Genomic DNA, 26,744 nt, shown 5'->3' on the forward strand with positions numbered 1-26,744 from the left:
TGTAAACAAAAAGAGAAAGAGAGTCAAAAAAGACAAAAAGAGATTTGAGAGTCCTTTGTGGTGATATAAGATCAGTTACCTTCAGTATCATTAGTGAATCTTCCTGTACTTGCATCAGGTATAATCCGAGTTCTTAGTTACGCTGCTAATTGGCATCATGTTCCTCTTCTTAATCCTTTTGATTTTATATAAAAGTGTATCTAAGATGAAAAAGCTTTTTTAAACTGCACATTTGTGAATAGCATTTGTCTCCTTCAAATCACCATTTACCCCCCACCTCCATTCTGAGGATGTAAATTGAATTTTCAGTGTCTATGGTTCTGGTGCCCACATAGTATTGTAGACTTTCAGATTCTTTTCTCATGGGAAGAAAAAGCTATCAAATTCCTCGTAGAGCATTGGTAGTTCTGGAAACCATAAATGCACATTTGTAAAATCCTGAAGGATAATTAATTTTTCTAGCAGATATTACTGGTTCAAATTCTAGTGGTGCAAGCTATGTAGCAATGAGAATCAAAATTTAAAGTGGGAATGTGCAGATGTTTAAAACTATAGATTAGATGTCCAGACTGAGGGAAGTAAAAACAATTAAAAAATGGATTTTTAAAATTCATTATTAGTCACTGGCTGTCATACTCCACTGGAAGGATGTTTCTTGAACTGAAGGGGATGTTGAAGGCAGCTACTTAAACATGCAATTTTGGGTAAATTTTCACCAAACAGTATTAATAATATCAAGGAGTGAAAGTTTCATTTGCATTATTGAGAGTCACGTGATTTGAAATTTCATCCTATATATAAAGAGTATTTCACTCCTAAGGCAAGAAAAATAGGTATCTTGCATAAATGAGATGACTTGTCAGATCATTAATATTGCTGAATACCCCTTTTTACTCAGTAAGCGATTTCAATGATAAGAATATTGGAAAATGCCTTTTTAGGATAAAATATCACACTGGAGGTATCACTTCTAGATTCTTTGCTGAGTATTCTCATGGCTGAACTAGAAAATTTCCCTTTTTAGTCTGTTCTCAGTGATGTCATAGGGTGCAATTACCTTACCACAGTATAATGTCTTCAGCTGGGCTGTCACTTGCTGAGCTGACCCCACTTGCTGAGTGAAAAATGTTGACCTGAATCGTCTCCACTGGAAGCTACCTTCTGGTTGGGATGGAAAATTATGATTAGTGCTCCTCATTGGTTGCAATGAGTCAAGGAGCAGGTCAGAACTCATTAAGTCCATCACGCTGCTGAATGTAGTACCCCTAAGTTATCACACAGACTTAAACAGACAGATGAACAACAGCTTTTGAAAGAGCTCTAAAATGTGTAGATCTGCAAATTGATCTTTGAGCTTTAATGAGGTGCTGGATTCATCTGGTTTTAGATTTCTTGTAAAGATCTTGAATCACACTGCTAGCACACTTTTGGTCTAGGGTGATAACCTTAGTGATAGTTACTGTCTAAAAGCAGAGAACAAGATCTGGTGTGCTGGTGAATTGGGAAGTAGACCTTTTTCTGTCACTCATTTGCTTTGCTGACTTGGCCAAAACTGCTTGAACATCTCTGCTTCATTTTCCTTACTCAGAATATAAGATAGATATTTCCTGAAAAGTGTGTTTCCATGCTTATTTACAATACACTTTTTGTAAAACACTTGGAAGATGAAAATCTTTTCAAGAAAATCTGTGTGGCCTTGACTCTGTTCTTCTTCCTTATTATGCTGTCAGGCACCTAATGAGAGAAATCTTGACTCAGCAGAAAGTGTGCCCTCGCTTCTTAAGCTGCAAGACTTCTGTACTTGCTGAATCACACCAGCATAACAGTGCAATAAATTATATTGTCTGTTTCTTAGCTGGCAGGGAGGAGGGAATGGACTCCAGCTTCCACCCACAGTTTAATGTCTAAACCTAAATTATGGTAGAGCATTCACATGTGCAACTGTGCTCAGTTTGGGGTCCTGTTGGTGACTTTCAGAGTAGAAGCGTAATTGCTTCTGTATCACTTTGTTCCATGAAAGTGAAGCTCATGTGAATACTGTATTACCTGTGGCAATGCAGACAGTCCTTCATTAATAATACAAGAATTCACTGGGTTTTCTGGTCTTGAGGAGAGAAGGAGCAGCGTGAGTACACAGCCAAATCACTTCAGGAGTGAAGATGCTTATTTAGGTGTGGCAAAAGATTTGCAGAAACTCACTATTTCAGAGAGTATCAAAAATGCTGGACAAAGGAAAGAGCTTGCAACTGTCACACCAGCTGGACAGCAGAACTTGGGGCTGCTCTTCTGTCCTGTTGTGGCTGTGCAGAGCTGTATGCCAGGATGGGCATGTCACAGCAGGGGATACCGGGCATATCACAGCACTGTTCTGGAAGGAGCCATGAAAGTGCAGTCTGACTACGAGCTTTCAGAGATGTGGGTCACAAAATTCAGATGCTGTGGAGAGCTTTTGGCTCCTTGAAACTCAACTTCTTCGACTTAAGATGAATCCAGAAATGGTATCACCCTGGGAGAAAGAACGGAGCTCAGGTACGTGTACTCTTTTATCATTACTTTTTCTCTTTATTTATTCATGGGCTCTGAATCTACCTTTATTCTCTTACTATTCTTCCCTCCACTTCTCAAAACACTGCCAGACCCACAAAGACAGAAAACAGGAACTGCCTTTTGAAGTAGCTGGTTTATTTCAACAGCATGCACTGGCAGTCAGAGGCGGAAAGAAGAGAGAAAAGACTGTAAGCAACCCAGAAATGTTCCCAGATGCATGCTTTTGGCAGGGCAAGCAATAGCATTTTAGTAATATAAATCACAGTGCTTTTAACTGAAAAAATGCACTGAAATCTATACTCACGCATTTAATTGAAATACATAAAGAAATTAAAATAATCCTCCTCATCAGCAATCCAAGCTGATCATTCTGACTACAGGATTTTTATGAATAAGCACATAAACTTGTAATGTAAACATAAGTAGTGCCTTGGGTTTCCTGTCAGTGAATCCAGGCCCAGAACAAGTGATTTTCATGCCGTATTTTGGATCCAGGGACAGAAAAAGGTAAAGAAGGTTTGTTGCTGGCACAAAGATTTGGCTTTGAAATAGTTTGTGGAACTAATCTGTGACAAACATATTTTCTGCTTCTGGAGTTTCAAAATGAGTTCACTAAAAATACCAGTTTTGTCTTCTGGCATCATTTTACACTGCTTTCAGGAAAGTATTATTTAAAGTGTGACCATATCTGTTCTTAGAAAGGGCTAGCCTGGGGTTTTTTGCCACAGTAGGCCACCTCCACTTTGCACTATGCTTTAATTTCTGCCAGTGCCACTACCATGAATTGGCTGATAAGGCCCAGCTTAAGCATTTCTCCTCTTTGTCTGGTGGTGAGCTATCAGGATCCTCTTTGAATTTTACAAGGGTAGTATTATTATCCTGTTGCTGTAAATCCTACCAAAGTTAGGCTTCAAACTTCTCACCTGACACACACCATGAGTTCAGTCTGTGAAAGGAAGGCCATATGTTGGCTGGGAGCTGCTGAACAGAAGCAACGTGGAAAGTTGTAGTGAATTTTCTTAGTTTCCTGTCCACTGATCATTAAAATCTAATGCTGTTTGTCTGTCTTGTTATTTGTCAGAGGCTTCAGATGGGGAATTTGGAGAGACGTCTTCTTCACACCTGTGGAAAACTTTGCAGGAGAGGATGAAAGAATACATGTTCTCCAAAATTTTCAAGAGCACTAAACCAAGATTTCCTTAAAATGAGCCGGGGTTGGAGGGTGGAATGTGTGCTTGAAGAAACACAGAAGAACCATAGAGGGTCACAGGAATGTGGATGGAGTCCTTAAGGATCTCTGGAGAGGGCAGATGTAGATTCAGCAAAGCTTCATGGGACAAAACATCCATGAGCTGTATGCTCCCACAGCTCAGCTGTGCAGCCCACTGTCCTTTTGGGGTTTTTCCTGTATTGTACCTGCTGGCCAACGAGCTGGTATGGAATGCCACAATTTCTGCACAGCCCCACAGGAAAATCACAGTAGTGATGAGTGTTTGTATTCTGATCTCAGAATTGGGTAGAAACTAGAAGAAATTTCACACAATTTTCTAGCCTGATCATCTTTAGGAACAAGACACAGAAAATCATTACACATCTCTATTTGTCTGCTGGTTTGCAGACCTCTAGAGGATTTTCTCAATTCTACCTCTTATTTTTGGACTACTCTTGGCCAATTTCAGGGAAAAAATTCATAGATTAACAGTAATCTCAAAGCCTATGAAGTTGTTACAATATTTGGGAAGACAGGTGACCCAGCAGGCAACAGAATCCAAATAGGAGAGAGGCCTTTAAGAGTCCAAACAAGGAAGATGGCTGTAGCTGAAGTTTATACCTGTTTTATATGCAAAAGTCAAGTGAACACAAGACATGAAGCTATAGGAGGAAACTATGATCTGCTCTTTGTGAGACTCACAGGCCAGCTTCTTAAGTGACTGTACATGAGAACTGTTTTTCACCACTCCTCAATAAAATTGTTATATATGATGTGTATTTTTTTGTCTCATACAACAAAGATAACACCCAGATTTGTTACTCTGTCATGAGGGAAATAAAATGGACTAACCATTAATTTAAAATGGGTGTGTAGCCCTAGTACTGCTTGTTTCAGGAAGTTATACAAAATGAACATAAGAAAACCACCTAACATGTAGTATCTTATTAAAGGATACTGTTCTTTGACCTGCCAGAGCTCTGTGATAGCAGATAGTTGATTTTATGCCTGGTGGTACAAAATTGAGAGATACCTTTTTGTCCTGCCAAAGCCATATTTTGTTAATACTGTTTCCTGCACTGTATTACAAAATATTGGAAAAATATCACCTTTACTATTTTATACAGCATATTTTGCTGAGTATGACAGCAGAGATTTGTCCCTTGCTAACATCCACCGTGTGACATTCTAGGACAAGAAGCAGAGGAGACGAATGGACACAAAGGAGGTTCCCTCTGAACATCAGGAAATACTTCCAGGGCAACCAAGCCCTGGCAGAGGTTACCCAGACAGGTCGTGTATCCCTTTGAGATACTCACAAGTCATCTGGATGTGGTCTAGCTCTAGGTGACCCTTCTTGAACAGGAGGACTGGACCAGAGAGTCCCCAGAGATCAACCTCAGCCATTTTGTTCTTCTGTGGTTTCTGCCCATCTTTGGGCCCTACCAGATGTATGTTGATGTTACCCTGTTGTTCCTTGATGGATAAACCTTTGTTGCTGGTGTATGGCTCCATAAGTCAGTGAATGAAAGAGCAGGACCCTTCCTGATACTGAGCATCTCAGTTTAGTCCTACCAATAATAATGTGCACTTCTAGGAATTATTTTTAATGCCTGTGAAATGCCTTTGAAGAGTGTCTTAGAAGTACTGCCACTTAGAAGTGCAGCCATTTCAAAGTGACTTTCTGCTTGTGTACTCAAAACCAAGGTGGGAGGTAGGAGAGAATGGAGCTATTCATCCACTTTGATTATATGTACACAGTTTTGGTGTCCTGTGTTGGGATACATTTCCTCTGGTTTTTGCTTATTATTCAGATGTTTCACAGCATTCTGTCTGTAAAAAGGTACATCTAATGGCTTTTCATATCTGTAAGGCCACAGATATTTCCAGTAGGAAACAGGGTGGTTCACCAACGAAGAATGATCTGAAACTTTAAGTTTCCATATTTTCTTCTGTGTTTGCTTTACCACTGCTACAACAGTCCTCTTGGTTTCTGATCTGATGGCTTGAATAGGTTTAGGGTCAACATATAGGAACGTGGCTGTCTGCTTACAAATCCTTGCAACCATCCCTGACAGTGGTCAACTTGTAATTGACCCTGTTCTGCCTCTTGGTGCTTCTCTCACAGGACTAGGCAGGGAATGTCTGCATCACCTGGTGATTTTCCCAAACTATCAGTCTTAACCATAGTTCCTCATTTCTCATATGCTCTCTGCTTCACAGCTGGTTTGTATGGTGGTGGTTGAGTGGTTGAAGTCCTTCAAACCTAGAAGTCTGGCATTCTGCTTCTCAAACAAATTCTGCAATTCTTTTTTTTAGATAGGCAAATGGTAGACTGAAGCCCCATGTAAAAAGACATTAACTTTTTACAGGATGTACCTAAGAGGAGCTGCTGGTATTTTAAGAATTAATGTGAAAGTAAAAGATTATTAAATAGGACAGAGGCAATTCTGCGAAGTTCCCTTAATTCCCTTAGAGGAGAGCAAGTATTTCTTCACAGGAAAAAAGCCAGCTAGACACAAATCATTGTGGATAGTGTTGAAGAGTGGCTGAGCAGAGTGCTTGTTTTGCTGGTACACCACTTCCTTGGGCAGCTGCAGTGCCCCAGAGGAGGTTTTTCAGCTGGGCACACAGTCAAGCATCATTGCAGTGTCAGCAGCTGTGCGCTAGCTCAGATGCTACCAGTGTATTTGTTCACGTTGGTGTGGCCTAAGTGTACCCATAGAGGGTAGAACTAAAATCACAGCAATATGATTGCAGGACTCTCTTCATGCCATATTTTGTAGTGCCTTTTTAAAGCCCCGGTCTTGCCCATGTTATCATGTGAAGCCCTCATTTGTGAAGTCCCAATGACTTCCCCAAGTGCAGAGCTAATTGCATGAGAAGGATCTAAGGGGTTTACTCCTTCTCTTGATACTTCAATGAAAATTAATTTTGTATATATTATGTATGAGTAATATATTTCTGTTTGTACATTAATATTAATGTTGCATATTTTTGAGCACAAGTTCTATTCTGTAGGATTAAATTATCTTGGTAAGTAATAGTGCAGAATTCAGTTTGAGTTAAAAGTGGACAATTAAGGGTAGGGGGAGGGTCCTGAGTCACACTTTAGAAAGTGAAATTAATCAGCATTAATTCTCCACAGAGCGGGAGAAAAGCAGTTGTAGTCTTTAAATTTAAAAAAAAAAAAAAAAGGTATATAAAAAGCTCCTGATTTTGCCTTTCTGTTAAAATCCAGAGAGCTTTTACAAAATCTGTGATGGAGAAAAGAGACAAGAGTATTCTCTTGTGCATACTTGCAAACTATTAATTTTATTGGCCTACATCTGTTGCTGATTGTTGGTGAAGAAAGTAGTGGCTTTATTGAATGACAGTCTGTCTCAGTATGCCTTTTTTAAAAAACAAAGCAAAAAACCCAACTTTAAAAGGGAAAAAATATCAGCTTACCCAGAATATCAGGTTTTTGAGTCTCAGACCTGCCAAGTCAAACTCTGTTGCCTTTGCTTTGATGCCACTTCCTCTGCAGAATTATCAGTGTCATGTTGGTCATAGTTCTTCCTCAATGTCCGTAGCCACACTGACACAGATGCTGAGTGTTGGGATGCTTCTGGATGGGTTAACAGCTCTAGGGCTTCAGAGGGTCTCATTGCCTTTGGTTTTAAGTGCAATATAAGAGGACAGAAAGGGGTGGGGATGCTGACAGAAAGTTCAGTTGCTGACACAGCTCTAAATTCCTGAGCACTGCTCAGCAGATACCTGTGCACTGCTCGGAGACTCAGCCTCACCCAGGATCAGGCCCTCACACAGAAAGACAGAAAGAACTGTATTTGCTTTTTAGATCCCAAATCAAGTTCACAGTACTTTAAGCTGTTTGTATTCATAAATTATATAAGCCTAATATGAAGTAATTGAGAAAGAAAATAAATATACAACCTTGTGCTGCCAGGTTTTAGAGTTACTTTTCTGACAGGTATTTCACTTCAGTACTGAGTTTGAAAGGCCTAGAGAGAGTTAAAGGATTAGAGATCTCAAAGGGAAGAGATGCAGTTTTTAAATGTGGCAAGATGTGTTTTTTTCTGTGCAGGGAGGTGAGACATTGCAAGCTAATGCTCTTCGTCAGCTAGGGGAGGAAAAGGTTTGTAACTAAGAGACACTGAAGACAGACATGATTAAATACAGACTCCAGAAAAAAGGTGAAAGACAGAACAGCAGACCATGAATTCAAGCAGAATAGAGAAGTAAGGACTGCTAACATGAACATTTGTATTTCTGACTTAATATATCTTGTGGATGCGATAAGTAACCATAATGAAAGAAATGAGGAAAAATAATGTTTCTTTCCATTTTTCATTTTGCTTACCTGATGGGATTGATTGTTTTCTTTCCACAGGCATGTACACTCAGACTCTGTTATAATTTAGGCCCTGATAAACAAAAACAGAACAGAAAAATACTCATAAAATCTCCATGAACATGTTTTTAAAAGTAATCAGGAAATACTAATTAATGCGTTTTGTGTGAGCAATTACAAGAGTTGGTGATTAGTCAATTAAAAAGAAAAAAGGAAGATGACAGTGCCCCATAAGCAAGATAAATAACTAACTATGCAGTGAAACTGGCTAACATATGCTTAGTTTTCTAAGAGCTTAAGGTTGACAAAACAAGCATCCAGGAAGGTAAGAAAGAAATCCTTAATTAAGGTACTGTCAAAATTAATCTGAACTCTGATGAAAAATGGCTAAATGGACAAAGCTAGGATGGTGGTTGCTCTTGTGTATCACAAAGGGCCAAGCACACTGTTAATGCTTAATAAAACAATGATGTAAAAAAATCAGCTGGCAGCATTAGGAGTTATTATTGGCAAATTGCTGTAGTTAGTGTTCAAGTTTTAAGTGTCTTAACATGTTATGTTCATATAATTTTTGGATGCTGTTCACTTTCTCTTGTCAGTTATTTTTCTGTCAGTTTAAAAGGTTGAATTAACTCCACCCTTTAGGTGAGGGAAATGGAGTGAATGACTGATGGGAGAAGGGAATTAGATGATGTGAGAAGTGTGGTATCACTCTTTTTTGGCAACAGCGGGTTGTCTCAGCTCTGTTATTGATCCATACACTCAGTCTGTGCTAAAACTGAGGGGAAAAAACCTTGAAAGTCCCCTTTAGTAGTGTGACAAGGGCAAATAATGTAATTAGGTGTAAACAGGAGGTTATCAGTGGGGTAACAGGTACACATCAAACCCATTTTTGATCAGGTGAGGAAGTGTGAAAGGAGTATAGAACAAACTAGGGATGCCTGCAAGCCTAAGACTGTAGATGCCATGCATTAGAAGCTATAAGTGATATTTTGGTTATTTCATATAGGGAATAGGTATTCAGTTAAAAGGGGCATGGGTACAGGAGATCCAGAAATGGTATATGTAATCAAGGAAACCAGAACTGTTAAACAAATGCATTGTCATTGAGCTAGTGGCATCTCCTCCCCATGGAGAAGAATGAAGTACAGATTAGAAGTAACATAATGGAGTATAATACACAATAAATTACTTACAAAAATATCCATTCCAAAATTCTCAGTGAAAGCAGCTGAAGATAAAAGGAAACATTAAGCGGATAAACTTGCAGTCTTTAAGAAGAAGCATCAACAACCTGGGAAAAGGCCACTAAACAAACATTTAACAGGGAATATAAGGCTTATGCATGAAGTTACTGGTTTGTGAGCTTGATTTAAACAGTGAGGAACTGAAGAGGAAGGCTAATCAAAGACACGATAGAAGAAAGTTTGGATTTAATGAAGGATGGAGGGCAAAGATTCACAGAGGGAGGATCACGCTTAAAATTTTCAATAAAGAGTATTTTTAGAGAATAGCCACAAGTGCTGACAGAGAAGCCTATAAACATGATTTACCGGGATTTTAGCAAAGCTTTTGAAATGGTATAGCGCAAAAGACTAATCTGTTGGGTGAATAAGTACGGCATAGGGAGAGATACTTTCTTTGATTAAAAAAGAAAAGAAACACGATCTTGGGTAGAAAAAGCATGAGAGTCTTGTGAATTGAGGCAGGTTGGTTTGGAGGGGTGTAAATAATGGAAAGCCTTAAGAATCATTATTTGCACCAATTTTGTTGAACTTATGCAGCGTATCAGTAGGCTGGAAGAAAGAATAAGTAGTAAGGTGATGAAATTCCCTGATAGTACAAAACTGGGGAAATGTCAGAACAAAATAAGCAAGTGATAAAATACTGAATGATTTTGACAAGGAGGTGGAGCATGAGCCAATAAGTAGCATATGCAGTTCATTTTCAAGTAATATAATGAGGCTAGGGAATAGAAAAAAAAGAATGTATCAGTACCTCAGACAGTCAGAGGGCACAAAAGTGTACACAGAAGTATTTTCTGCATACTTTTGAAGCACTTCTGAATAGAACTGTAAATCCTCTAGCAGAGTTGTTATTAGTTGTTTTGCTTTATTTATAAAAGCAAAGCAAATAAAATTCTGTTCACAGAATTGAAGTACCAATTGAAAATTTGTATTCCTGGACTGTTTATAAAAGCAGAAAAGTCTCATTTTGCATGACATGGAGACACTGGGCACCTTTATAGAAAAGAAATTCAGAAAACTGCAGAGGGGTAAGTGAGGATTGGGACAATAATTAAAGGTCTAGGTGACTTTAATTATTCAAAAGTTTAGGGAGACACATGCATATGCCTAATCCAGAGCTCTTTAAATGAAGTCACAGGGAAGATCTGAATGCTGGAAGCCTTTAAAATGGTTGTGAAAACAGGAATGCAACAGGCGCCCAATGGTCTTGTGAGACATTTGTCCAAGCAGTTATTCTTCTACAGTGATTTTGAATGGCCCCAGGAATGACTTGGGCCTCAGATTTACACTCAGCATGGAGGAGACAAATTGGCACTTCGGTTCTTGACAGGAGGGGGTTCAGTGAAGGATTATGGGCTTGCTGATTGGAGAGTTTTTATTAAAAGATGAGGTGATAATAATAATAATAATAGTAGAGGGAAAAGTTAAACCATGCTCTTAATCACAAGTGCCTTTCTCCTCTGGAACAAATCCTCGGGAGTTTTTGCAAGGCAGCAGTTTTGAACACTTTGCATCGTCTCCATTTACTAAACTGGTCCTGTCTGAGTCCATGCAGGAATGTACTGGCAAGAGCATTCTCTGACCCACCCTTGCTGATTTGAAATTGCTCTCTTACAGGAAATATGTGTCAGCTTTTTTCTGTGTTTGTAGGGAAAAATGACCATATTGTCATTCTTCTGTCTCCTCAGAAGACTGACAGGTATCCTTCGGGAAAAGCAGCTGTGGCAGGTTAGGGTGTAAGTGCCCTTAACTGACCACTCTACATTGTGTGGCATGGATATGCTGAGGGCAATGAGCTGGAGCAGCAGGGCCTGGATGCCTGCTCAGTCCTGCTGAGTCCTCCACACGCTGGTGGCTTGGGCAGAGGGGCAAGGGAGCTCAGCAAGAGTTCCCTGCTGCAAACAGCTGGAGCAGGACAAGGCAAGGATGGCTGTCACAGCCCTGAGCTCCTTTCTGTTTAGAGCCATCTTGCTCTGCAAAGGCTGGAGATACTCTAGAGAAATTCTAATGCCTCCTTGAGTCACAGTCCAATTCTTCTTCTGTGGTGTGTCACACAAGTGCTGCAAGTGCTGCACAAGTGCTTCTTTCCTTCCTATCCAGGCAAGGGGCATGGAGCTGCAATACCTCAGGGTTCTTTTCTTTCTTATTCCCCCAAGTTTCCCCCTTTTGGGAACACAGTGTGAGGAGGGGCTGGGTCTCGCCCCAGATCTTACCCTAGTAGGGAATTGGGATCAGCCGTGAAGCACATCAGCACCCAGGAACTCCTGCGAGCAGTTATGAGTCCCATGGTTCTGACAAAGCTTGTGAGACTAATGTGCAACTTGCAGCAAAAAAAGACTTCCTTAGAATGTGAAACATATGGAAATAAGTATGTGGGTTTTGTTCAACACGGTGTTAAAACGACTGCGTTTGATCACTTTGAAAATCTAGGAGTTCTAAATGGAATTTACTGAATATGCTTTTAAAATGAAAACTTAATCATGCACAAGTTTAGACACTTTGAGATGAGTGTTTATTGAGCTAATAAAAGTTGATGTCAACATTTTAGAGTATGCTTGGAAACAAAAAAGAACTAGTGCTTGATCAAGCAGCAGTCACATAAACAATCTTCTCTTCATGATAAAAAGAAAAACTCTGTGTGTGATTCTGCAAATATGTCAGATCATTTTGAACAGGCTAGTAAGTGCTAGTAAATTATTATTTTTTGTTGTTGTCAAATCACTTTACTTTTTAGCATTTGACTTCAAAAAATCCCCAACCTTTGTATGTGTTGTCTTTATGTACATCAGTCATAATTTTGCTGACAATTCTTGACATGCACTCTGCATTGCTCTGCTAACAAGAGAAAAGACCAGCCATTACATTTATGTTTCTTTGTTTTTCAACAAAGTCACATATCAGGAATAATGCTAGGGGTATGCTAATAAACAATACATAGTGGCAGTCATCAGGGAGCAAGAAATATTTTCTAACTAGTTCTAAAGGGAAACAATGTTTTTAAAAAAGGGAGAGTGATTGTTATTTATGCAATATTGTTATTCTATATGTCAGCATCAAAAAGCATCTTGTAAAGAGCTTAGCATAATAAATCGTTGATTTTGACTGTCATAATTTAGAGGTCTTTGCTAGATCTAGATGTAGTGTAGTAAGGTTAAATTTACCAACATATAATAGGAAATCCTTAGACTGAATCTGATTTTCTACCAATGATATCAGAATTGTCACAAGAACAAAAAAAGATAAAAAGTATTTTATCTTTAAAAACAGCTGTCTTTACCAACAGTAACAGTAACACTAAGTCAAAGCATATGTGGTTTCTTGGTGCCCATTGATTTTTGGTTGTCTACATAATGATTTAACTTGCTTAAATTTTGAAAAACTAAGGTTAATTTAAAAATAGCAAAGAAAGCTTATCGTTGTTTCCACCATGAAGAGATGCAGCACATTTTATTGTCATCGAGGAAATTAAAATATCCTCTGTGTATGTGAAGCAATGGGAGATTTGTAAAGAGGAGCCCACAGGAACACTTAATTTCAGAGCTGACTTTGATTAGTCACTAATTTTTCAGTTAACTTGGTAAGGCAAAACAACATATGCTTGAAAGTCTTTATATTCCTGCCTACAGGCTTGAAGTAGAAAGATACTTAATAGATGGCCACTTTGTCTGTCAGGGACTGAGCATCTAAATTTAGATGCTGATAAAAAATCCAGCAAGTTTTTATTACTGTTTGGAGTCAGGTAAAAAAAGCCAACACCTTTAAAAAAATATAATTGATAATACCAGCTGCATAAAGCTCTTCACAAGTTAAATATATACAAGAGAGGCTGTATTTTTGATGCACATTATCCAGTGAACCCTATTTCTTCTCCAACTAATATATGGGAAATCTGCAATTTAATACATCTGTGCCAGCTTCTTGTGACTTTACATTCTTTAAAAAATATGTGTTTTTCTGTGTTTTTTTCTTCTTATTTTTGCTGATGTAGGCAAGGTGCCTGTGGCTGTACAGAAAGATCTGTGTCTCTTGAGTTACTGCCTTGATGTGGCAGTTCAGGGCTTACCTTGACAATATTGCATCTTCAAAACAAGAATTGAGCTCTTCAGGGCTGTTACCTTAGGACTTGAGTCCTTGATACTACAATTATGCCATTGAATAATGTTATAAATCTGGCTTTTCTCCTTAGATGCCTGGATAACTGCAGATTTTAAGTCTTATGAGGGAAAAAACAACTTTACTTTGAATACACTCTTAGTTTTCACTTTTAAAACAGTGCTTTCCAATATCAACTCTCTGGCCAATTCAGATCAAGAAAATAATCAAAGAAAATGCAGTTACATTTTTAGGATGTTGAAATGTCTTGGATAAGTTATATACCTTGTAGAAAAGGGAAAGAGCAGATCTTATTTTGAAAGACACCAAGACAGAAATTAAAAACGTGTTCTGTGCACTGAATTGAGCAGAGTAATGCATTTTCTAGTTTATAATGAAATTTGAGCTGTATACACCATGATTTTTAAGTAAGTCAAGCCCAATCTAATGTGGCCAGAAGGCATGGTCTCTGGCTAGTTTCCAGTCAGGCTTCCCAGTTTTAGTACAGGCTTGCCAATAGATATTATTGAAGCAAATGCCCTGATATAGGGACTTTTTGTCCAGACTAGCTGGGATGTTTTCCTCCTTGAAAAATGGCAGTCTGATGGATCATTTAAAATGTGTGGTGCAGAGGAGATTCTGCAGCCCCACTGAAAATGAGAGAAGCATATTTCTCATTTCTGTGTTCTTTTCCTGCCTTCTTCCTTGTTCTGTAGTGGATCTAATCCATTGGTGTAAAATGAAGGATCTACATTGATTTCAGTGTTGTTTGGCTTACATCCCATATATCCACATTCCATTTTGCCTTCCATGAGTGTGAAACTGATGTTTTAGCAATACTGATGTGTTCATATAGTTAGGAAGTTGGCAACAATCTCTACCAAGTTTCAGAAAGCTCAAATGAAAGGTACTACATAACCTGCAGAGTGTTATTGTTTTAAGATTAATAATTAAGCCTTAATGAAAGCATTGATAGAGAGCTTTAAATGACTACTGTGAACTTGGTATTTTGAGTTATAATGAAATTATTACAATTGTATGTTTGAGTAAATTTTATCTACCCTTGTTTCTTTAGAAGAAGACTTACCAGTGCATCAAGTGTCAGATGGTTTTCTACAATGAGTGGGATATCCAAGTTCATGTTGCAAACCACATGATTGGTAAGTGAGCACTAAAATTTCTCAAAGACAAATAGCCATTTTTCTTACTCATTATCACCATTGTCTCTAAAATTAAACAGAGTTAAGGAGAAATTAATTGTGGATCCATCAATGATTAACCTAGGCATGATTGATTTTTTTATTCATATTATTAGACTTGATAAAGCATTAGCATATTTTATTTTCTGCAAGGGCTAGTTTAGACTTCTGCAGAGAATTATATATCCACTGCCAGTCAAAACACAGGTGATTAGCAAATTAAACTTCTAATCGTTTTTGCATTATTGAAAACAAACTAACAGGAATGGTTAATGAACTGGATGTTAGCTTTCCGTAGAGTTTTAGACAGGTTTTAATTTCAGAAGTTATTATGGTAATGACACTACTGTGTACTTCTCAAGCACCTCAGTACCAAAATCAAAACTAGTGAGTTTTTGTCATTAGGAAACATAAATAATTCAAATGGCCATAAAATAGTATTGTTTGTTATGTTTGAGCAGTCTGGAAAAAAATCCTGAGTGTATCTGTATACAATTAAATCCTATAAATTATTTGAAGAAGTAAGGAATTGTAGTATACAGTAATGAAATACACTCTTTAAGGTACAAGCATTTAAAAAAACATCTTTTAGAATTCCTGAATCCTGATGTTTACAAAGCTGTTACAGTTGTAAATGGGAATAAAACAAAAGCTGCTTTTTCTTTGATATTCATATTTTCCTATTATTTGCTGATTCCCCCAGGTTTACCCATAATGTTTTCAATTTGGTAACTACTCAGTAATAGCACTAAGAGTTCTATCAGCCAATTAAATTTATCAAGCACATCATTTGCTCACTAATAAGATAACATTGCTGGGATTGTCTCCTGGCTTTTTTTTTTTTTTTTTTTTCTGAATTTCGCTTTTCAAAACAGAGATGGATACCACTGATTTTTTTTTACTGCTCCTCTTACACTGGTTTTCTTGCTAAAATAGCAGAAAATCTTACAAAGCATAGACCAAAAAACATGGTAGAGAAGCTGGTAATTATTTATCCAACAGAAGAGAATTTGCTTGATTTTTCCACTTTCCAGTTTGGTGGTAATATTTTTTTTTTTCTTTCGAGGTAACATGCAGATTTCTTCCATGAACACTTAGCAATTTGGCTGCACTGTAAAAGAAAGTTATCTGCCAAAACTTAATGGCCTATTTCTGTGGGTACTTTATTTTAGTTGTTACACATTTAGAGCATAAACATTTTACATTTTTCATAAAAAATGAACAAATGGAAATGACAAACTGGTTTTGTAAAGGAGGCAAGCAATTTGCCACTTGGGTTAAGCCTTAGTTTTGATATCTTGTGGTTTTGGGTAGAAGATAATTTCAGCTGCTTCAGAGTATTCAATCCATGTCAGTAATGGAATTTAAAAGTAAGGTGCTACTAACAACAGAATTCACCATTTCTACTGTTTTATTTGAGTCCAGTGTTTGAAATGTTCCTAATTGTAGCATATAGTGATGCTGAAACTTGATGGGGAATATGGACACTTTATAAGGGATGATGCTGGAATTGATTATGTGTTTGCTTGCCACCCTCTTCCCAGTTGCCTCACAGTCTAAGAATAGGAGCTCACTTGTTTCATTAAATACTCATTTATTTTTCCCTCTATTTTCTGGATGAGTTTTATTAAAGAGTCAGAATGGGAGGAGCAAAATGGGGAGAGAGTCCGTAAAGCAGGACAAATCCATTTAGCTGACTTCAGCCTGCAGATCTGAAAAGACTTATTTTCTTAAACTGAGCTATTAACTGCCTGTGTTTAATTTCTTAAAGCTGGATGAGGTCGAATGAGAATCTTTTAAAAAAATATTTAATTGTTTTGTCTCTCTTCTATCTAATCATGCATGATATTACTTCATGACATAACCATAGCGACGCAGATTTAAACATGCTTAATATAAAATCTTCCCAGTGAAATAAAAGAGCTTGCAAAACATGCAGGGAGATTTGCCGGTCATGCGTGTGGTAATCTGTGTTCAGTGGAAGATTCTTATTTGCACTGCCAGACTTAACAGTGCAGCTCCTAATGATGTAGCCTTGATTAAGCAAATGCGAGGGGATTTTGTGTTGGGGTGGAGTGAAAGGAATATCAGCGATCTGGAGAGTTTTGAATGTGACCTCGGAATCGAAGCACAAGGAAAAATAATTTCTGATCTCCAATTCTGTTAGTCTTCTCACCACTAATTGGATTTTTTCCTTAGCTATCTTTCTAATTTCACTCTCCTCCCTCCCCTTTAATTTATATCACTGTTCACAGGCCTTTTTCCAAGACCACGTTCTGTCTAGAAAGAAAGGTTCAAGGGGTCACATCAAGCTGTTTTTAACCAGCCTCAGTTTATGTACATCTGTAGGTATTTTTACAGAATTTATACATAATACAGAAAACATGCACACAAACACATTTGTGTGAATATATATAATACATACCTGTAGTAACCTGTTGGAATCCATAAGGTTAGAGGATTTTTAAGAAATGGTTAAAAAAAAAAAGTATGTAGGCCTTAGATTGGAGGTTTGTTAGCATTGCAGAAAAGTTTCCCATGCAAGCAGAAAAGTTTCCCAAGCAGTAGATGTGACAAACAACAATAGGCCTCTGTAGAATTGGCTTTAAGATGGCAACAAGGTTATTTAATGTAAATCTTCAGAAGATTAGTATGAATAGAACTCTGTTCTTTGTCTCTTATGAACTAGTCTTTGTTTTAGCTACCATTACGTATGTTTTATAAGATTGGATAGAATGCTTGTCAATATGTGTTTTCTGTGTGTGATTGGCTGAAATCTAGACTGAAATGATTTTATGTATTTCTGTATGAGCTCCCTTGGAGGAGACAATTTTTGGGGTAGACCAGTGAGCTGTCATGTCTCCTTTTTGTATTCTGAGACTGATGTGCTAGAAATAAAAGCAAAAATCTCTTCACTAGTCTAGTTACAATGTTATCCATATTTAGATATTTTGCCGCAGCCTAGTAGGTTCCTTTTTTAAGACGTGAGTTCCTGACACAATTAGACTTATATCTACCCATCCCCCGCATCACCTACATGCATATCAATATGTAGATTGAGAAATATATCAGATTAAGCACTAGAGTGAATATTGGCTTGTTGACACAGCACATTAAGCAAACAAAAAAATATGGTTTCCTAAAGAGATTGGTCCCTCCCTTTTTTACATGTATCTGATAAAATGTGTCTTCTTGCCCTGATTTCCTAGTAGGGGATTGGCAGAACAGGGTGTAGTGTCTTTGATTTTTTGGGAAAGGGAAAGTAAGGAAGCTTCAGGAAGACACAGAGAAAGGAAAGAATTTAAATGCAAGAGAGGGGGAAGTTAATGTGGCAAGGCAGGAGTTACAAGTCAAATGGTGTGATAATCCCTAGATCAGATGTATGGGCAATAAATGCCTTCACAGAGATCATTGCATAGTGTCAGGAACTGTTATTTCCTCTCACAGTAAAACATTCCCATTGTCTGTGTTGTGGCTATTGATGGGTTTAGTGTCTTCTTACCTGAAGGACTCCACAATCATAATTCAGAGAAAAGAGAAAAGGGGAGGTACCTGGGACATGGGGCAAATGTGAAAGTGGAAAGTCATCTGCCAAACTCCACTCAGAAATGAGTGGGAACCGCTGATAGAGATAATGCTCAGCCAGCTGAGGGAAACAGTTGCTGCTCAACATCATGATGCAATCTGAAAGCCTGGAGAAGTTGATGGTGTCCCATCTAATCACTGTGCCCCTTGAACATGATCCTAATATGTAAACTGAGTTCATGTCACTAACATCCATAGAGAGAAGTTGCGTTATGGAAGGTCACTGAGGCAAAGCTATACTTATAAAACCCCAGTGTAAAACTTAGGCTTTTAAATAAGGCAACTGGAATTACTTTGTTGGCTAAAATAGCTCCACTGAGGGTAGGTATTTTTAGGTTGTATGTATGTGTGTGTTTTTGTCTAATCAAATATAATCTCAACTAGACATTTAGCAGGGGAAGAGGGATTAGAGGCTATTTGAAAAGCCTCTTACTCTTCTTTGTTAGGAGAGTATATAGCATTTTTTCAGATTTTATTACACATTTCAATCAATTCAACAAGAGGGATTATGCCACCTAATGGAAAATAAAATCTGCTGATGACCCAGTGGAGTGTAACCTTAAGTATCTTTGACAACAATGCAATTTACATTATACAAGTTATGTAATAAAAATATGTTGTAGGGGCAGCTTTCCTTTAGTAACTACAACTTTACTACTTCCAGAACTTTCCATTTTAGAACTGTTCTGCAGCATTTAATCCAGTCTTCCCAACATCCTCATGATGGGATGGTGCAATAAGCCTTTTCCTTTGAATGGATGAGGACAAAGAAGAATAGAAGTGGAATCCCTTGCTTGCATTAAGTGAACTAAAGTTTTACAGTTCTGACTGCCAGATCTGTCCGCACATTTCCAGACACTGTGTTTCATCCAGCAGAGCTTGTGTTAGCTTAAACTACACACTGAGCCAGGCTAGGCTAGGGGATGCTAGCAGACAGGAAGGCATAATGTAGGTTTTTGTAAATACATCCTGTGTTTTGGCATTATTTTGGACCTAGATGTAGGCATGTACTTTTGTTTGGATGACTGTAAGACCTATCTGTTGGTGTGTGTATTGAAATTTGTGAGTGAAACAGTTTCCAGCTTTTGGGTGGGAAACGAGGTTTCATATAGGTTTAGAAAGTGTTGGCATAAATGGTATTTCTTCATTTGTCTTTCTTCTACCTTTTCTATCTGGCTGGAATAGCACTTTTAGCAGCTTCTTTGAGAAAATTCTATTTCTGGGTACACAGTGTCTGTGGAAAAGAAGCGTTTGAGCATTCCTTTGTTTTCATCACATAGTTTACAGTTGGCATTTGACCTGAGAGAGTATGAAAAGAGTCTGCAATTGTTTGTGTTCTGTTTGATGCACTCTGCTGCTCCTCCTATTATTTTCACTGTTATTTTAAGCAGACATGCTAAACATTGTTTCATCTTCAACTGATTCCTTTACATCTGTAGTATCTGATGCAGTTCGGTGTAAATAGACTAAACAGGTGCTGCAGCAGTTGCCTAGGATTTTGAGCACATGCATATACAGCATGGCTCAGAATTGGGGGAGTTCAGGAGAGGAATTACTCCATATAAAATTATGGGGCTCAACTGCTGCTGTAGTGTAAATTTGTAAGTGCTCTGAGTAAAGCACTGTTAGGCGTGAGATAATGTAAAGAGATGACATTGCCAAGAACTATTTATGAAGAGCTTAATTTTTTTCACTCTGATAATTCTTGACCAATAATTACCAGCTTCTAATTATCTATTTTAGTTAGAAAGAAATTTCTATCACTATGGAGGTTGGCATTGCAACTAGCGCATAAATCCCCAAAGAGGTAAATGTGTTCCAAACAGCCACAAACAACTGTCTCATGAAACATAGTGAGCAAATTGCGAGCCGCTGGCTGTGCACAACAGAGCAGCACATTTACCATTGAGGACTGATCAGGCTGACAAAGAGAATGATAAAAGGGGAAACAGCCACAATCTTTGTAGTTTGCTGCTACTTTTGTTGATGGGGAAAACAAGCCCCAGTGTCATAGCAAGAACCACTGCCCCTCTGAACAGTTGGGGAGCAAAGGGGAAGGATTTGGTATCTTTTTGAAACCCTACTTTTGACAGTTTCTAAATATGTCATTTTTAATATGTAAACAGACTTTTCTTTTTTTAACCTTTTCAGTATCATATATAAAACCCATTTTGTGAAGTCTGTTGTGGAGGGTTTGTCTCTGAGTGAAGGATGTTATGTGACATTGAGCAGGAAAGCAGGTGTGAGCAGGAGGAGGAAGTGAAGGGAATGGAAAAAAAGGTACTGAGCACTAAAGTTAGAAAGCAAATGGGAAAACAGGATGAAACAATCCCGCAGCTGACTAGAGGAATTCTAGTTTACACCAGTAAATAAATACTTCATCAAATCCTAAATAACCAAATATATGCTGAAACAATTGGAGTTTAAAAAGAAGGGTATATAGAAAATGCAATCTAACATTTTAACTTCTCTGCAAAGAAATTTTACAGCTGTGTTTTAAAATAACAAGTAGTTTGTAACCATTAGAGGATGTAAAGACACATTTTGGTGCAACTCATGATTTCAATTTTTTCAGAGACAATGATATGTATAAATGCTTGTGTGTTGTGTGGATGTGCATGTTTGCGTTATGCATGTATTAACTGCATACATAATAAACCTATACAAATAAATCATCTTATTTGACTCACATTTGTGCAGTGTACATTATGGTACGTGTGGACAACATCACTGATGTCAAGACAAAGGAAACACCTCAATCAGCTTTCTGGAAATCAGCCCAAGATAATTCTTGTATGGTTGTAATAGCATGTGGCATTCACACATTCTATTATTTGTCTAATGCCTAAGGTCATTAAAACCCCATGATTTTCCTTTCACTTATGCAGAAAGCTGTGCTGAGCTACTAATACTTGTTGCACCACGTTGACCTCAAGTAATAAATCTTCAGAACGTCAGTTTGATCACTCTACAGTAAATCTGATATTGTAAAGTCCCTCTTAGCTGAGATTTGGAGAAAAAGGATCCAAAGATATAGATCTACATTCTAGAGGAGGAAGGAGGTGAAGACTTTCTTTTGTTAGTCTTTTTTCACTGCTTTTTGAGTAGCAAAAAATTTAAATTGTCAATTTATAATGAAGAGAGTAAATTATTTCCTCTTAACAACAGGAAATAATTTGAATGCCTGGGAATCTGCTGTTTACAGGTAGATCTGACAAGAAGTCATATAAAAGTTAGAGAAAACTTGGTCACCTTTTCTGCAAAATAAGGAGATGTAATTGAAATACCCAGGAAAAATCAGCATTTGCAGTTAAATATGAGAAAATGTAGGTTTATTTCATGAGGACCTGAGTTACAAAATAGGCAAAATCTGGGCTGTTTAATACTAACAGGAAGCTACTCTCCTGTGGGCAATGCTGGCTTATTTGAAAAGCCCATAAAGGGTTTCTGCATGGACCATACAAAAGGGATACTTTCTCTTTAATAGCCATCTGTACAGGAGAGATGAGAAGTGGGCCAGGTCATCTCTCCTCAGCTGTCATGATATTAACGTAGGTAATGGAGCAAGCTCTGCGTTCTGCTGGGTGTTGTTTTTCATAGATGTTCATCGATTTACACAGATAATTCTATTTATTTCTTAGAGTTGGTCCAAGCAAACCAGGCAGAATAACAAACACCAAAGCATTTCAAATGACTTTATCTTTGTTGTTTTGTAATGTAACTTTTGTCTAAAAAATGGTGTCACACCTACTGTGCAGATGGCTGCATGATTTGTAAACCAGCCAAAACATTTAAACAAATGTGTGATCTGGGGATAGATTAAATAAAGGATAAAATGGAGTGTGGACCACAAATTCTAATAATCAGATGATTTTAAGTTGTGTGTGGTGTGGAGCGATGGTAGCGGTGATAGCAGGGAACGCTTGCCAATGACAGCAAGGTGCCTTACAGATCTCAGGATGGAGCCTGTGGCCTAGTAGGCCTCAGTTTGAGAGCTGCACATTTGCTGTACAGCTGGCAGCTCTGTATGGGGACATCAGATAAAACTTATGTAAAATGAAGTGTTATTGCTTAGTATGAAATTGCGTGGGGAGGGAATTTGCAGACAGTAACTGAAAACAGGATTCATGGTACCAATGAAGCAGACTGTAAATATGAAGAGGCTTTAATTATCTGCGCAATTTAACAAAAAATTCAGGATGTATTCGGAAGTGGCAAAGGCAGCTGTACACACGTTCCAGCAACACCATTCGCTGGGCTGCAGGTTCTGTCTGTCACCTACTGGTGCAATGGGTGCCCCATCCCTGCCACCCCCTGCCCCCAGGTGCTGGCTTTCCCCACTGAGCTGCTCTGCTTGGAGCTGGCACTTCCTTTCTGGTGTTTGAAGCAGAAACAGATCCTTGCTTTTTGAAACAGCTTTCAGGAAAGGCTCTCCAGGCTTTTAAAATTACAAATGGTTCATCCAAGACACAATCTGCAAACAACCATGAATCCTTTTTTTTTTTTTGGGAGGGGGAGAGCAGGAGAGGAATGGGGGGGCTTTGAACCTTGGACTCAAAAATTTTAAGAAAATAAAATGCAATTGTTGTATTCTTAAATAATATTAACAGTAATACTCATAGTAATATTAATAATAATACTAAAAAGAGCATCTGAAAAATGTCCGTAATTCAGGCTGGAGTTCATCCTGTAAGGAAATGAGGCAAAGTGCATGGAAGCTTTAGATTTTCCTGCAAAAGTGCCTGTGGCATGAATAGCACTTGATGGACAGGATGCTATGGAAAAGCAGTGCCAGGCAGGATGAAAGTTGTTCCCTAGCCGATTCTCCTCCGAGCCATGGCTGTGATACGCTGTGCGTGTCAATACTTAGGCACCACAGGCTGAATTAATGGCAGGGTGTCAGCCTTCCTTTTGTTCTCTGCTGACCATTTGCACTGCGGGCTTGCTCGGGAGCCATAGCACCTTCCTTCGGCCGCGTTTGGCTGCCGGCACCGAGGGCAGCCTCCCCATCACCTTTCCAAACCACCCCTGCTCCGAGCATGGGAGCCTCCGATTCTTTCGGAGAGCTCATCCCAAGGCTTCTCCCCACGATGTAAACGTGAGAAGCACAACAAAAGAAGCCAATATGGAGAGTGGGTGTCGAGCTCGAGCCGCTCATATTGTTGCATTTGGTGAGCTGACGGGGTTTCGTAGGTCACCTTTAGAATTATGCCTATGACAGCAGTAGCTACCTGCCAAGATTGCAAGGTATCTCACAGCTCTCAGGATGGAGCCTGTGGCCTGGTAGGCCGCCGTTGGAGGGGCACACATTTGCTGTACAGCTGGCAGCACTGTATGGGGCAGCAGTGTGGGCTGTTAGGGAGCTGGAAAGGAGACAAGCATGAAATTTCCTCTAACCCCAACTCTGTTTTTCTGTACTGTTGGCTGCTTCTCAGTTCCTTGACAAAAAAACCAATCAGGCACCCTTTAATCCGCCTGTGATTACCAGTGGTATAAAAAGAGAAGCATAATGAGGAAAAATGCCTCGTTTTGTTGCCTTCAAAAGCCAACAAATTGGAGTTAACTTGACAGGAAGTGGCTTAATAATTAGATTATTTATTTATTCCTGACACATATCCCCCTGTTACTAGTCTCAGGAGATCCTGTAGATGGTACGATTTTCAAGCTGCCATTACTTCGCTGTCTTCTGTGAACAAAGAAGCTACTGTCTATCAGTCAATTAAATGCACTCTTTAAGCAGAGGCTGAGAAGTCCTCAATGGATAGAGCCCTGGGACACTGTGGCTGATGATTCCTTTCTCTGTACTGTACATCACACTCTCAACTACGGTCCCCACAGAGATGGAATAAAGTCATGCATTAAAATATCACTTGTTGATTTGTTTGCTAATGAAGAGCCATTGAAATGTTTGTGTGTTTCTGTGGCAAAATTGTTGATAAAAGGACTACTTGCTTGCATATCTTACTTCATCTTCAGGAAGTGCTTATTTAAGACTTACTAAAATTAAAGTCAACAAATTAGGGAAAAAACAGAGAGATGGATAATATTGGTTTACTTGCAATTCACATCAATGTAAATAACACTGAGGACAGCAAGAAGAGAGAAAGGGGAATAATAGTACTTCAACCATGTCTGTTATCATTTTCTTCATTAGTAAGAATAAAAATCCCTGATCTTTTTTTTCTAGTACAGTAGTGAGCACCCATTTCAAATAATAAAAATGCTAAAGTATCCATTTTAAAATTAACCTGGACATGTAAGAAAAGGGGGAGGAATTGGGGGGGGGGGGGAGTGTGGGGTTTTTTTAATGAAAAATGTGAAACTTTTTTCTGTTCTCTGCATTTCTTTAAATATGCCAAGTTAGCAAAAGCTTCCATTATTTAGGGATTATCTGTGTGCAGCAAGTTAGCCTCTTAGCTGAGAAAGGTACAACCATGCCAAGACAGTTACTAATGCTGGTTAAGGGTGCATGCTTAATACAAAATCACCAAAGTTATTTGAAGCTGGGGCTAAATAATACTCCCTGTCATCCCCCCCACCACCCACCCCTATCTACCCATCGGGCTTCTTAATGGGATTTCATCATCTCTGCCCTTCCACCACGCTTCTTCTACCTACTGATAGCTCAAGTCAACAAAGTGGATGGGTGTGGACCACATTTTGTGCTCTGGGCAGGACAGAGGGAATTTGGGTTTGGTTTTTTTTATTTTACAGAAGTTGATATATATGTATATCTGTCTTCACACTGAAAATTAGTAATTGGCAACCTCCCTCTAAAGCTGATGCAGGTCTTATGCTGCTCATATTAATGAGCTATATTTGCTCTGAAGAAGTACAGATAGTGCTGTAGCAGTTCTCCAGTAACCTAGCTCTGTTCTGAACTTAGCATCTGTGTGACCATTTGCACCTACATATAGCGCCTCTAAGTGCTATTATACCCACACACACATATATGTATGTATATTTATTTTGTATATAGAGAGTCACTGCTTCTATGATTATTGTTTTCAATGAACTTAACAACAAGCTATAGGGAATTAATTCACACCAGCCTCAATTGGAGTGTTTCTTATTCCTATCCTGTTATTCCAACTCATTTTATTAGAAAAAGCTTAGATACTCAGAGGTGTTCTATAATAGAAAATGAATTTGAAACCCATTCATTAATTGGTGATTAATACATTTCAGGATTAGTTTAAGCAAGGCCCTACCTCCTGCCCAGTCAAGTATGGTCTGGTTAATATCCAATTATCTGCACCTTCGTACTTATTATGTCTTAATATTTCGGATATGATAACCAGAAACTTGAGAGTAATGCTAATGAGGAGCATAGAACAGGAATTAACTGGTGACACTCTCAATGATCCTTCCTGAGGAAAGTAACTCCTTCAATCTCCTCAGCACAGTGGCTGAGCTACCACCCCACTTTCCATAAGCACTGCTTTCAATTCAGCCCTTATGGGAGCTTAGAATTATATTTTTGTTAAAATTCTTCTTTTTGCATGCCTCACAGACCATCTATGGCCAAAAGATACGCTGCACATCCTGTTTCACTTGTAGAGTTACTTTCTTTAAGAGGAGCCGGTAGAAAATCAGCAGTAAAGTAAAACAGTGATACCTACTTTAAAGAAAAGCTATTTTGCAATTGAATGCACCCTTTTCTATACATGGGTGTATGTACGTGTATATTTAAACTGAACTAGATATCATGTCCTTCAGCTTGTAAGACTGGTGCTTCAGCAACCAGCAAACTAGATAGACACATCTGTTAAATAGAAAAATTAAAATCCCCTGATTCATAAATGTGAAACGTAAATATTCCCAAATTAAAACTTTTCATGCACAAAATTGTCAGGCCCTTAGCATTCAATCTCAGGATTCTAGGCTGTGCAGAAATTATTATATATCCTTCTAGTGAAACGTGCAAATAAAACCATTGCAGCAATGTATCGTTTCTTCATCAGAAATGAGTAATTCTGTCATGTGGCCTGAAACTAACATACCTATAGAGGTAATTTCAATATATAGAAAGAAAGGAAGAAGAAACATTCCTTTTTGTAAATTTTCTTTTTCTTAACTAAGCTGCTGTTTGAATATGTTGTGCAACTCAGGACATTATAAGAAGCGCCAGAGGAAATGAAGCAGTGGGCAGAATGAAGGCAACCTGCTCAAAAGTGCAAAGCTACATTGCACATTATTTTTATTACATGAATATAATCTGATAGTTATGGTACTTATCCAAGAGACTTTACAGAATATGCTATTCACAGTATATTGGACAAAGCTTAGTTCAAAACACTGCCTTATTCACTGTGTTTATGATGAAAGGTGCCAGCCTCATGTTTAGATTAGACTGAATGATAAAAGGAATAGTGTATTTGTGTAATCAAAAACAATCATAAGGCACATGTGCAGTGGCCAGAGTTAAGGATATGCCTGTAACATCCTGTTTTGGCTTTCATTTTCCAGTGCCTAGCTACACAATTCAGATTTTCTCTCACACAGAACTT

At 38.3% G+C, this 26,744-nt stretch overlaps 1 protein-coding gene across 6 annotated transcripts in view; it reads left to right on the forward strand.

Moving 5' to 3' along the window:
* Window positions 1-26,744, forward strand: part of ZNF521 (zinc finger protein 521) — a 230,555-nt gene that overhangs the window by 97,764 nt on the left and 106,047 nt on the right. For all 6 annotated transcript variants that reach the window (XM_054285299.1, XM_054285294.1, XM_054285295.1 and 3 more), the window contains one exon: window positions 14,526-14,610. In XM_054285299.1, coding sequence (XP_054141274.1) covers window positions 14,526-14,610 — 85 coding nt within the window. The remainder of the gene's footprint in view (window positions 1-14,525; window positions 14,611-26,744) is intronic.

This window comes from Melozone crissalis, unplaced genomic scaffold (assembly GCF_028551555.1).
Source record: "Melozone crissalis strain CALT ecotype California unplaced genomic scaffold, PUWL_Pcris_2 ptg000042l_1, whole genome shotgun sequence".
NCBI classification, from domain to species: Eukaryota; Metazoa; Chordata; class Aves; order Passeriformes; family Passerellidae; genus Melozone; species Melozone crissalis.